Source organism: Manihot esculenta, chromosome 14 (assembly GCF_001659605.2).
Source record: "Manihot esculenta cultivar AM560-2 chromosome 14, M.esculenta_v8, whole genome shotgun sequence".
NCBI lineage: Eukaryota > Viridiplantae > Streptophyta > Magnoliopsida > Malpighiales > Euphorbiaceae > Manihot > Manihot esculenta.
Window position 1 is genome coordinate 14,240,678 of NC_035174.2, and position 13,288 is coordinate 14,253,965.

General features: G+C 28.7%; 1 protein-coding gene across 1 annotated transcript; it reads left to right on the top strand.

The window, feature by feature from the left end:
* Positions 1-6,899: 6,899 nt before the first annotated feature.
* Positions 6,900-8,678, top strand: LOC110631116 (probable xyloglucan endotransglucosylase/hydrolase protein 23). The gene is made up of 3 exons (XM_021778834.2): positions 6,900-7,482; positions 7,573-7,766; positions 8,090-8,678. The coding sequence occupies exons 1-3, from the start codon at positions 7,069-7,071 to the stop codon at positions 8,490-8,492; spliced, it is 1,011 nt and encodes a 336-aa protein (XP_021634526.1). The 5' UTR covers positions 6,900-7,068; the 3' UTR covers positions 8,493-8,678.
* Positions 8,679-13,288: the final 4,610 nt, after the last annotated feature.

The window sequence follows — 13,288 nt, forward strand, 5'->3', positions numbered from 1 at the left end:
TAGTAAGCATATCTCTTATTTCCGTCTTTTCTTTTCATTTAATTATTAAAAAAAACTTTTAAAAAATTAATTAATATTGTTGAATCCCATATAAATTGTGAAAAAGGTAAGGACGTTGAAATTTAACAAATATTACCAAAAAAAAAAATTTATTATAAATAAGATATATTAAATAATTCTTTCTTTTTCCAAATGTGGTCAACATGTATATGTATAAAAGTAGAGTTTACGATGAATCAAATTGCTAATTTAAAATTTTTAAATTTTATTTAACCAATTTTTAATTTTAAAATTGAAATATTAATTAATAAATTATTTTACGTTATACATGTTGACATTCTTAATAAATGCATTAAAGAAGAATTTTAAATAATTACTTTTTAATAAAACGAGATTTAATAGTTAAGATATGAAAATATTAAAGTAAAAATTGAAATTTAACATGTTATTTTTTTATGAAAAAATTAGGATAAAAAATTTAAAGAATGATATTAGATTAGCTTGAATTATTTTTTATTATTGTTTTTTTTACAGTCTTGTAATACTTAATTTAATTAATTTTCTTGTTTAAAATAGAAAAATTTATATAATTATAGTTATTTTTATATATATTAAAATTAATAATTAATATTACTAAATCAATAAATTTTAATTTTTTAATATATTATCTTATTATTAAAACTAATAAATTTTATTTTTTCTATGCACATTAAATAGAGTTACATTGAGAAGGATAATAGATAAATTATCTTCTCAAAAAGAAAAGTGACGTTTCATAATTTTTTTTCATAAATATTAAGGGAGAGGATTTTTTTAATTATAATCATTATAAAAATATTAATTTTATTAAATATTAAAAAAAATTAAAAAGCTTTTTTAGAAATAAAAATAAAATTATAATAATTAATTTATATAGTATTATTTTAGAATTCTTTAATAATATTTTTATAGTCACTATTTAAAAGTTTTACATTTAAAAAACTCCTTTTATTTTTTAAATTATTTTAGAATTCTTCAATAATATTTTTATAGTCACTATTTAAAAGTTTTACATTTAAAAAACTTCTTTTATTTTTTAAATTACTGAAAATTATTCTTTAGGAGATTTTTTTTGAAAAATATTGTTTATACGTAAAAATAAATATTTTTACAAACTTTAAAATTTTTAATATATGCATTGATATATTATTTTTAAATATCAAATATAATCAAGTACTTAAGTTTATGATAAATATAAAAAAATATTACTTTATAATATAAATATATTAAATTTATTAATATATATTATGATAAATATTAATAATAATAATTTAAATTATATACTTTTATTTCTAACTAATGATTCGAGAGGTTGTTTTATTGATGGAAGTGTAACTCATTTGTCATGCTATTCTACTCTGGCTGCAGAAGGAGTGAAACTAAAGTATGCTTTCACTTTTGTAATTACGTGGCCTTTTGAATCTTATTACCTTTAGTTTTTTTTTTTTTTTTGGTCTGAGATATGATTACACAGTTCCCCAATATCAGAGATAATACCTTGGATACTCAAAGGAGATGTGAAACCATTTGCTGACGAAATGACAATAGAAGAATCTCCATCTATCAGTACTGTAGATAAATCGAGAGATTTACATGCTAAACATTCAAGAACAAGAGGCTCCGACATAGTAGGCCATAAGGAGTATTTCCAATCCACAATAGAACCATTCGCATCACGTGTAATAACAACTGTGGCACCTAGATTCAACTCTTTGTTAACTGCAACATCGAAATTGAGTTTAAGAAAACCCAAAGGAGAGGGTATCCAAACAATATTTCTGGAGGATACATTAGCATGACTAGCAGGGGAGGCTGGTCCTTTTGACGCTTGAAAATCTTCATGGAAAGTATGCATTCAGTTGGCAAGCTATTCGATATCCTGATTTAACAGAATAGCCTCCTTGGTGATCATAGTGCCAAACATATCTGTCTTCATAATTAATGAGTCTAATAGGTATAGATATAATATGGGCAATGTCTTCTTCATGAAAATTTGATTGAAGCATATATACCTTCTTGGCCTTTGGGATAGGATTGATCAAGTGAGAGACTAAAGTTACTGGATGATCATGAGTCTCTTTAATTTGAGGTTATGAGGAAAAAGCGTTGGTTGATTGACCATTTCTCAGTTACCAATGAACACCTTTCTCAAGCAAATTTCTTCCCCCACAAAATACTCTACCAACCCCATGAGGCTCTACTACTTTGCTTTGCATTGAGGAAAGTTATGGAAGGAAAATATTTTCCTTTTAGAAGGTGGGCAAGGAGAGACTGAGAATTTGAAAGAATTCTCTAGCCTTATTTTTCCAACAAGGCCCTGTTGAAGTATTCCAAGTCATGCAAACCCAAGTCTCCAACGTCTTTTGATAGGCACATATCTTTCCAAGCCACCCAATGAATTTTTCTCTCATTCTGTGTTTGACTCTACCAAAAGTTTGTTATGATAGAGTTAAGTTGTTGACAAAATCTCGATGAGAATTTGAAACAAGACATTGCATATACCGGTAGCTACGGATTTGATCAACACCTCTCGCCCACCTTTAGATAATAAACTCTCTTTTCAGCCTGCTGTTTTATTGCTCACACACTCCTTAATGTTTACAAAAATTTAATTTTTTGTCTGGGGCAGCCCCAAGATTTTGTCTCTAACGTTCACTTTTTGGATTTGAAGATGGGCTGCAGTTCTATTCTTGATGTTTGTTTGAGTATTTGAGCTAAAAAATTGAAGATTTGGAAAGGTTGATTGATAAACCACTCACAGCTGAAAAAACATTCAGGAGGTGTTTGATAATTTAAGCATCTTCAATAGAAGTCCATGAGAAGAGAATTGTATCATTTGCAAACATGAGATGGGATATTGATAGTCCTGTCCAGGATATAGAGATGCCTTGAAGAGCTGAGTGTTTGATTGTATGAGCAAGTCCTTCCATACAGAAGAGAAACAAGTAAGGTGACAAAGTATCACCCTGTTTCAGACCACACGAGGGGAGCAGATAGCCATGGCGGTGACCATTAATTTGGATTGAATAAGTGACCATTGATATATATTGCATAACCCATTGAATCCATTTGTCATGAAAATCAAATTTTTGCAGCATATGATGAAGAAAAGACTATTTAACACAGTCGTACGCCTTGCTGATATCCAACTTCACTGCCATACCTCTCCTATTGCCACTATTTCCCATGTTTAAGTTATGCATGATTTCATGGTTGACCAAGATATTATCTAAAATAAGTCTTCCCTTGATAAAAGCACTCTGCTCAATGCTGATGATGGAATCCATGTGGGGTTGTAATCTGTTGGTCATGATATTTGCAATTATTTTGTAGAGCACATTACAAAGACCAATAGGGCGAAAATCTTTCATGGATTGAACTTACTTGACTTTGGGAATCAGAGTTATGACAGTATGGTTGATATTTTTTAGGAGTCTTCCACTAGAGGAAAAATCTTTAACGGCAGTGCAGATATCTCTTCTAATTATATCCCAGTAGTTTTGAAAGAACAGACTAGTAAGATCGTCAATAGCAAAAGCAACCTTTTTTATTTCATCATCATCAAGATCTCTAGTAAGGGACACATTCATAGCATCAGAAATACATGGAGCAAAGGAGGCAATAAGGAGATCATCAATTGAAGGGTTACCCGATGTATAGAGATTATGAAAGTAATCCAAGGCAACTACTCTAATTCTGGAAGGGAAGAATTGTCATCTGCTCAACTTATCCATGAGTCTTAAAATTCTATTCCTTCTTCTGCGTTGGACTGTTTTGGCATAGAAAAATGATGTATTTTTGTCCCCTGCTCTTAGCTAGTTAAATACGACTTTTCTATGCCCAAAACTGCTCTTCCCGTGTAATTTCAGTCCTGAGGAAAGTTTGCAATTGACCAATACGATGAGCGAAATTTTGATTAGCCTGCCTCCACTAGTTCACAAGAGTATGTCTAGAGGCTTTTAATTTTGAGAAGACATTGTACATGGGGAACCATTGTGATTTGCAGTCCAAGCCTGATTGATAATACTAGGACATCTATATTGCTGCACCAACACCTATCATAGCAAAAGAATTTCCTGCCTTTCACAAAATTTGTGCTTAGATGAAAAGAGGGTTCTATGGTAAGACCCCACATCCTCCAAATGAGATAGAATAACATCAGAATAATAAAGAAGCCAAGGAGGAGAAACCATGAACCTGCCAATACGTTCTTTGAATGTTTGAAGATCCACTACGTCTATTATTCCATGTCATGGGATGACCAGAGAAACTAATATCAATAATATTCATATCATTGATAAAATTTCTGAAGGATTGAGCTTTTGCTAAGTTGAAAGCATCACCGCTCTTTTCTCCCCAGCATACAAAATAGTATTGAAATTGCCAATAAGCATCAAAGAGTGGTTTAGAGACTACTTATGCTCCAAGAGAAAAGTAAATTGATCATTATGAATTACATCATCACAACTTATATACAGAAGAAGGAGGTCCCACCCAACTTGTAAGTTACTATCAAAATATTGGATATGAATAAAAAAATGGGGCCATCTTTACAATAGTAATATTACAATATGATTTTCATGCAAAACAGAAACCTTCCGATATACCCCTAGGGTCAATAGTCACAAAATAAAAAAGCTCAACATAGCTCTTTCAAGTGGCAAACAGTCGAGGGGTTTCCCACTCCCTGACAGTTCCAGCAAGGCTCATGATTGGGGTTGAGACCACTTGAGGCTGACTTCCTCCACCTTGTGAGAGATACAAATGTCCTGGTCATCTAACTTAAGATCTCTGCTTGCTAGTTCTGAAGCTTCCGCAACAAGGCACTTCTTAATGGAACCTTGGTCCACAGTAGATAAGGAGTGTCGTTTTAACCTTCCTTTATCAGAAGGAGATATTTCAGGGGGTGGGTTCTTAGGCAATTCAGAAATAATTACCCCAGAGCTGGTTCCTCCTTTTGTGCGAGCAAGACGTTTCCAATTTTTGGTGGCAGATTTTGGTTGAACAGGCTTTAGTGTGGCAAGAGAAGAGTCAATTGGCAGTTCAAACCCATGAAAGACAGTTGTTGCTATTTGAATCATGTGGTCAAAAGGCAAGAGATCTTGAATAGACCACTGTTTTTGGGGTATTTCTAAGTTGGAGCACTTCGCCTGAAAAGATTACCTTTAGTTGGTTCAGCTGCTTTCTCGTCCTCTAGTTGCTAGTCCCTATGAGCTTGAGCTGATCATTCATGATAGGATAAATTACTATCACGTTCTTCAATTTTTATGAGATTAATTAGTTCATTCCTATTTCAAGATCACTCAATTAAAATGCTGTTATATTTTGTAAAATCAACTCTTTAGTTATTTTGTTAAACAAACCATTAGTTGTATAAATTATTTATACTATTTAGTTCTTATAGTTTTAACTGCATGTATTATTTAGTTTTTATAATTTTAAATATTTATCTAATTCTTCTGACAAAAGTTAAAATAAATTAACTAACGATTTTTTTACACAAAGATTAAAAATTTCATTTTACAAAATACAAAAAATTTTAATTGAATGATTTCAAAATAGAAATGAGTTAGTAAATTTTTTAAAATTTCTAAAGATCTTATAATAATTCTCTCATCATGATATTCCAAGCTTGATGTCATTATATCCTTTTAATATGTTAAGTATATCATTCGATCAATCAATGCATGTGCTAAATGAAATTCGTGGGTGGACTCGGTCCATCACGTACCCAAATAATATTAAAATGAGTTGTATCTATTTTTTTTAATAAAAAAAACTCGCTTATTTATCTCTTAGTATATGATGGAGCAAGTCTATATAAATATTTTATGATATGCTAATAGACTTTGCTATAAATATTATAATTTGTCTGGTCGTATTGAACTTCTCATTCTCCTTGTTCCTTGGCTGTCTTCCTAGATCAAGATAGGAAGTTCGTGAATAAAACCTTTCTCTATTGGATGATGATAATAATAGTATTAATTTTTTTTTAAAAAAATTTTCCATAAAGATTAGGATTCGAGTTAAAACAATTATTTTTTTTATATATAAAATAGTTGAATTTTGTTATCCATCAAATAATTAACTGGATTACAATAAATTTTTAATTTCATAAATAGTAAAATCAAACTATCGGGATAGTTTCTTTATCTTTTTAGAAAGTGGTATTATAAAATCTTTTAGAGTAAGATTTCTTTTTATGATTTTAATGTTTGTAGCTTTTAATTATTCAGGATGAATTGAAATTAAAACTTTAGAAATTTGCTCAATCAGTACGCTTTTGTTTGGAAAGATTGTTTTTTAAGCAATAGAAAGTATAAAGTTTTTGGAGTTTTTGAAAAACTTTGAAAAAACACTTCATTTTCAATCCATTAATTTAAGTAAAATTTAGGATTTAGACTTTATATTATAAAGAAATTTATTTATTTATTTATTAATTTTTCATAATATAATAAAATATATATAAAATTTTAAAAAGTTTATTAATTAGTTATTTTATTAATTTTAATAGTTAAATATTTTATTATTTTTTTATAAAAAAAATTATTAATTAATATCTTAATTTTATAAAAATATCTACTAATTAATTTTTTATATTAAAAAATTTAAATTTTTTAATTAATAAAAAAATTAATTAATAAATTTTTAAAACTTTAAAGATATTTTAATATATTTTTTTAAAATTCAAACATCAACTAAAGGAGTTTCCTTATTTTATTTCATTGTAAATCAAATAGTGATTTTTCTTAATTTAATTGATTAATAATTGGATAAGTGACAAATCCTGCTATGTTAAACAATATATGAGGATTGGTTGTATTGTCACCGACAAGATGGTGGGAGGGACGGTGGCAAAAGGCGAAAGGAAGAGCACGTAAGAGGCCCACACTTATGGTGTTTGATCAATGGCCTCTTCCAGCCACCGTCTCTGCACTTTCTGACCAAAACCGCGTCTCATTATTTCTTTCTGTACGTACCCTTCTCTGCCATTGATTGCAGCCAGCTCTCCGCAACTTTGCTTACCTGATGGAAACTTCCTACTCATTTACTCTCTTCTTTTTCATTTCTACAGTGAAGCACTTCTACTATAAAACCCACCAATGCTTAGCCATTTCCGCCTCCCACTTCAGAACAATTTATATTTTCTCACATCCATTTCTCATTACAATGGCTTCTTCAAGAGTTTGTATAATCTTATTGATCTCTCTTACAATTTGCTCTCTGATGGTTGCATTTGCTGGGAACTTCAACCAAGAGTTTGACATCACCTGGGGAGATGGCCGAGCTAAGATACTCAGCAATGGGGAGCTTCTTACACTTAACCTTGACAAAGCTTCTGGGTCGGGATTTCAATCCAGGAATGAGTATCTGTTTGGGAAGATTGATATGCAGCTCAAGCTTGTTCCTGGCAACTCCGCTGGAACTGTAACTGCTTATTATGTAAGTTCTCAGTTTCTATCGTAGCTGTTTGTTTGAATCGTTCAATTATGATTTTGCATAATTAATTAACACTGGAAGTGAATTTTGCAGTTATCTTCTAAAGGGTCAACTTGGGATGAGATTGATTTCGAGTTCTTGGGGAATTTGAGCAATGATCCGTACATTCTCCACACCAACGTGTTTAGCCAAGGCAAAGGCAATAGAGAGCAACAATTTTACCTGTGGTTTGACCCAACTACAGATTTCCACACCTATTCCATCCTCTGGAATCCTCAACTTATCATGTAAGCCAAACATCTCCTTCAATTTCCTCTAGCGATTTACTCTGGTAAGAAAATGAGTCAAGTCTAACTTGAGACCAAAAGCTAGCTCTAGAGAAATGTCAAAAGGAGTACATCATCAAATCAATGATGTAATTTAACACATCCTCTTGTTCACATGATCAAACACCTGAAGCGCAACACAGTTAAGTAGTCGAGTGTAACTTCCAAAAGCTAAGCCCAAGGAAGAGGGATACTCAAAACTTCATAAAGGGTACATTTTCCAAACAAATGTGGGATTTTAACATTCTGTACTAAGATGTTTTTTTTTCTTCCTCTTTTTTCAGCTTCTCTGTGGATGGTACCCCAATTAGAGAGTTCAAAAACTTGGAGTCCATTGGTGTTCCATTCCCAAAGAATCAACCAATGAGGATTTACTCTAGTCTATGGAATGCTGATGATTGGGCTACAAGGGGTGGTCTTGTAAAGACAAACTGGACTCAAGCTCCTTTCACTGCTTCCTATAGGAACTTCAAAGCAAATGCTTGTGTTTGGTCTAGTGGAGCATCTTCTTGTGGTGCAAATTCTACAACTTCTGCCTCTAACAGCAAACCTTGGCTTTCAGATGAACTTGATTCAACAAGCCAGGAGAGGCTGAAATGGGTGCAGAAGAATTATATGATATATAATTACTGCACTGATTCGAAGAGATTTCCACAGGGACTTCCTCCTGAATGCAATATGTCTTAGATCTGTGATGAACTCAATATTGGTTATGTATAGGGAAATTAATACCTCGGTGTCTTGTGTTAATGTATAGAAAGGTGTTCATGAGAATGGTTTCAATAATTTTTGTTGTATTTGAGATTCATGAATTTAAATTCAAAATAATGTTAAATATTTTGTTTGATTAATAGAAAGAATTTTAATTTCTAAGTTTTAAATTTAAAAGTAGGGGAGTGTATTTAATTAAAAAAATTGCAAAAATTACTATTTAATTTATGTAGTTTAACCTTAATCATTTCAAATATTTCTAATCACTTTAATAAATATAGAATTAAATAGTTAACGGTCAATTAATATATTCTTTAAATATATTATTTTGATAATATTAAAATTTATTATATTATAAATTTACTATTTAATTTGATTATTTAAAGTTAAATCTAAAATTTAAAAATAATTGTCATCGTACAAAATAAAGAGATTAAGATTTTTTTTTAAAAAAAATAGGGATCAAGGGACCGAGTAAATTTTAAAATCTCTCCGATTTACTGCACTCGTCACCCGATTAAATTTGGAAAGAATTTAAGATTTTATAATTAGCTATAATTAAGGATTATTCATTAGCATATGTATTAGGATTTTTAAACTATATTATTGATTTATGAAAGATAATCAATCAGATAATAATAAATTAAATAATATAAATATAAATATAAAATTTAATTAACTGTGAAAATAAATGATTAAATATTTAATAAAACTAAAATTAGTGAAAGTTTTCAATGCTAAAAGTAATTTTATAAATGCTAGATCAAGAAAGCTATTATTTAGTTGCATTATCATCTGATGTATATAAAGATTTTATATTTTAATAGTAATTAAAGATTTTTCTTAAAAAAATAAAATTCTATCACTAATTTAAATAAACAAATTAAACTTTCAACATTAATTATTAAATATGTCTAAATATATGTATAAAATCCTTTTATTATGTATTATGGAAAATATTTCATATTTTTATTTTTGAGATATTTAAAATCATTATTATTGATAGCAAATTAAAGAAAAATAAATTAAAACCTTAAACTTGATTTTATTTAATTTCAAATAATATTAATCAATTGAATAAAATTCAAAATAATAATAATAAGAAAGTGAATAAAAAGAAATACAAAATAGTAAATATATATATAATAAATAAAAAGATATGCAGAGTGGTGACTAAATTATTAATAAATTTATTAAATTACAATTTTATTTAAGATAAAAATAATTATATTAACAATTAATAATTTCTTTGAATATTAAGATGCGAGTGATAGAAAAATTAAAAAGAGAATGGAAAATATGAAGGGGAATATTTAAAATGATTTTTTTTTTTTAAAAAAAATTGTAACTTAAAAACATTTTATACCAGTTTAGGTTGAATTATTTTGATTCTCAGAATTTTTTCTTAAGGCCTCGTTGAAAAAATAACTTGAGCCTCTACTTAAATTTCTAGATTCACCATTGGTTGAATTTGATGTAAACACGACCAACAATACCAAAAATGATGAGCTAGTATTGCCTCAAGGACCAATTACAAGGCTGAGATCCAAGAGGTTGAAGGAAGCACTTCAAGGATTTATGAAGGAAGCACTTCAAGGATTCATGAAGGAATATACTGAAGCTTTGCAAGTTCATTTTGAAGTTGAAGAACAATCTGGCCATTCCAAGTCAATTAGGCCAAATGTGTCCAGTTAGTAGTTAACCAGTAGTGGGTAGTTATTTGGTAGTGGGTAGTTAAACAAGTAGTGGGTAGTTATCTAGTAGTGGATAGTGGCATAGATTATGGGTCCATGCAGTGAGAAGTGGCATAGATCATGGGTCCATGTATAGTAGTGGGAAGTGGCAAAGATCATGGGTCTTAATTTAGGCTATATAAAACATCTCTTTTTCTATATTGTACAAACAGATTATTAATTATTCAATACAATTTGCTTTATGCGATTCTTCTTTGAGAGCTTAAGAGAGATCTTGATTCTTGACATTGCATCACGAATAAGGTTTGATACTAACTTGTATGTTTCTTATTCTTGCTGCTCTTGAAATCAATCCATTATAAGTGTTTTTAATTGCATGTTAATTAAGGGTGCTTTAGATTTTCTGAATTATTTTCTGAATTAAGTTCCTTTTTACTAGAGTATGTGTCGTTTCAGTCTCTAATAGGCTGGGGTTCCGTATCAGAATTCTACCGGTTTGTATGGTTGCTCCTTAATTAAAGTCAAAGAGAAAGTGTAAAAAAAATATTATGCAGGTACACTTATTTTTACTTTAAAGTTTGATGGAGCAAGAGTGACATGACTCTTCAACAATAAATTGTGCATTGAACTTCAAACTCTTCAAAGACTCTATATGAAAAATTTCAAATTATGAAGAATCAAAGAGATATTCTGAATACTACGTTTGGAAGACAAAAAAAAGAAATGACTTTATTTTTTTTTAAAATTCATGAGTTCAATTTCAACTATTATTTATTTACCGTTAGAAGTTTATATATGTATAATATTTTTTATATCTTTTATAATTCTATAGAAATTAGGAGTCAAATTGATATCACTGATTAATAAAATTCTCTTCTATAAAGAAAGATTTTGGCTTGTTAAACGATGGATGAATTTCATAGTTTCTACATCAAGTATGAGACTTTCAATATTTCTTTATTTTCTCAGAAGTGGCAATTATAGAAGGAAGTAGATTTATATTTGATTTATGAGACATTTGGTTATAAATAACCTTTATTTTATGGACAAGGAAAGAAGGCCAATAAATAAAGAAATTAATTTTTTTTCATAATAAGAATTTCTTTTATCCATTGCAAAGATGGTTAATTCTTTGTACCTTCATGTCTAGTAGCTTATTAGGGATCAAGCTTGTAGTGTTTTAATATGGGTTTCCTCACTCTTACTTAGTTAACTTATTAAGAAATTACGGTGACATTCTCCAATTGGAATTGTTTGATTATTTATATTTCTAATCACATTAGTCGGTTAGAAGTGTAGTAGAACAACCTTTGGAATATATATTTGCCTTATTCTTTAATAAATTGTGTGATGAAGTTTTTTTATAACGAGTTGATTTTGGACTCTGCATCGATTGATATCAGAGAATAGGCCATAAATAAATTCTAATTTATCTATTTTGATCGTTATTTTGTTCAATTTCCAATTGATGTGAAACTTCATATTAATAAAGTTATCTAAAACTCCAATATACAATAATATAAAGTCACACACCAAAATTAATTTTCAAGCGTTATACTGCATTATTAAATAATAAATAGAACAAAAATGTAAATAATCAAATAAGAAAACAAAAATGAAATCAGCACAAATTTACTAATCTTGATAAAATGTCAATTCTTAATACAACACAAAGTTAAACAAAATTCTCTTTAGAATTTTATTAACCAGAGAAGATAATTATTTATAAAACAAATTTTAAATTCGTGTCGGCCAGTTAAAAAGGTTTTTATAGTCTTCTAAACTCTAACCCTAATAGTAAAAAGATTAATTTCAATATAGAAAGAATTATTGATTAAATAGTCAAACTTTCCTCAATAAGAATTGTAATAAAAATCTTTTCGCAGTTGACTTCTTATAGGATGAATGAATTTAGCTATCTAAATTAAGTCTAATTAATTTAAAATAAGTCTAATAAAGTACCAAAACTCCAAAAATAATAAAATAAGGCTAAGTGCATTTGGATAATAATGTGTTATATAGGCAAAACAGGTGTTGCATACTCCAAATGAGTTGGAATTCATGTATTATAGCTCTTTACTTCCTTAAACTATTTTAGTTGATTTCTAATCTTTTAGTAGGTACTCATGCGTTCCAAGCTTAATCATCCAGTTGCTTGCTTATTTGCAAATTATCATGAATAATCTTTGGCGAATTTTTTCATGCTTTCGAAGAATACCTTTATTCACCTATGATAATTTGATATTAAATAATTCGAAAGTTCGTTTCGAGTTTCATAACTAGTATTTTTGAAGATTTTTAGAATTTCCATATATTTTAATTTATTTAAAAGTAATGTCTCTTATGGACGTATCAGATTTCATAATTCAATTTGTGTCAAAATAGTAACTTGAATCATGGTACCATAATTTGTGATTCAATTTATATTAAATTAATGCTCATGATATTCAAAGCTTCATCTTATTACATTTTTTTTGGTCTTAAATATATATCACTCGATCAGCCAAACGCATGTGCTATTAAAGTTAGAAATTGTCCTTGTGATCGGGTTAGAGTTTTAATTCTCTTAATTCATTAGCTATTCTCCTAGATTAAAATAGAACATTCATGAATGAAAATTTTTTCTATTGGATGATGATGATTTTAATAATAATTTTAAAAATAATTTTCGATACAAATTATGATTCGAACTTAACTAAAATAGTTAACATTATTTTTTTAAATAAATAAAATAATTAAATTTTATTATTCAAATTACATTATCCACCAAATAATTAGCTGGACCTAAATAAATAAATAAATCTATTACCGAGATATTTATTTAATATATTTTTATTATAAATATCTAGAAAAATTTAAAAAAATTATGAGTCTTTTTAATAAAAAATGTATATATTTACTAAAATAGTTTTTAAAAAAATTGAGGGGCCAAGAATGGTATTATATAATGCACAATAATAATTTAAAATATTTAAATTATTTAATAGATATAAAATAAGAAAATTGGTGAGGTTTGGGGGGCCGGGGCCACACCATCTTCCCCTCTGTCCACAGTGAAGTACTTCTACCTTAAAACCC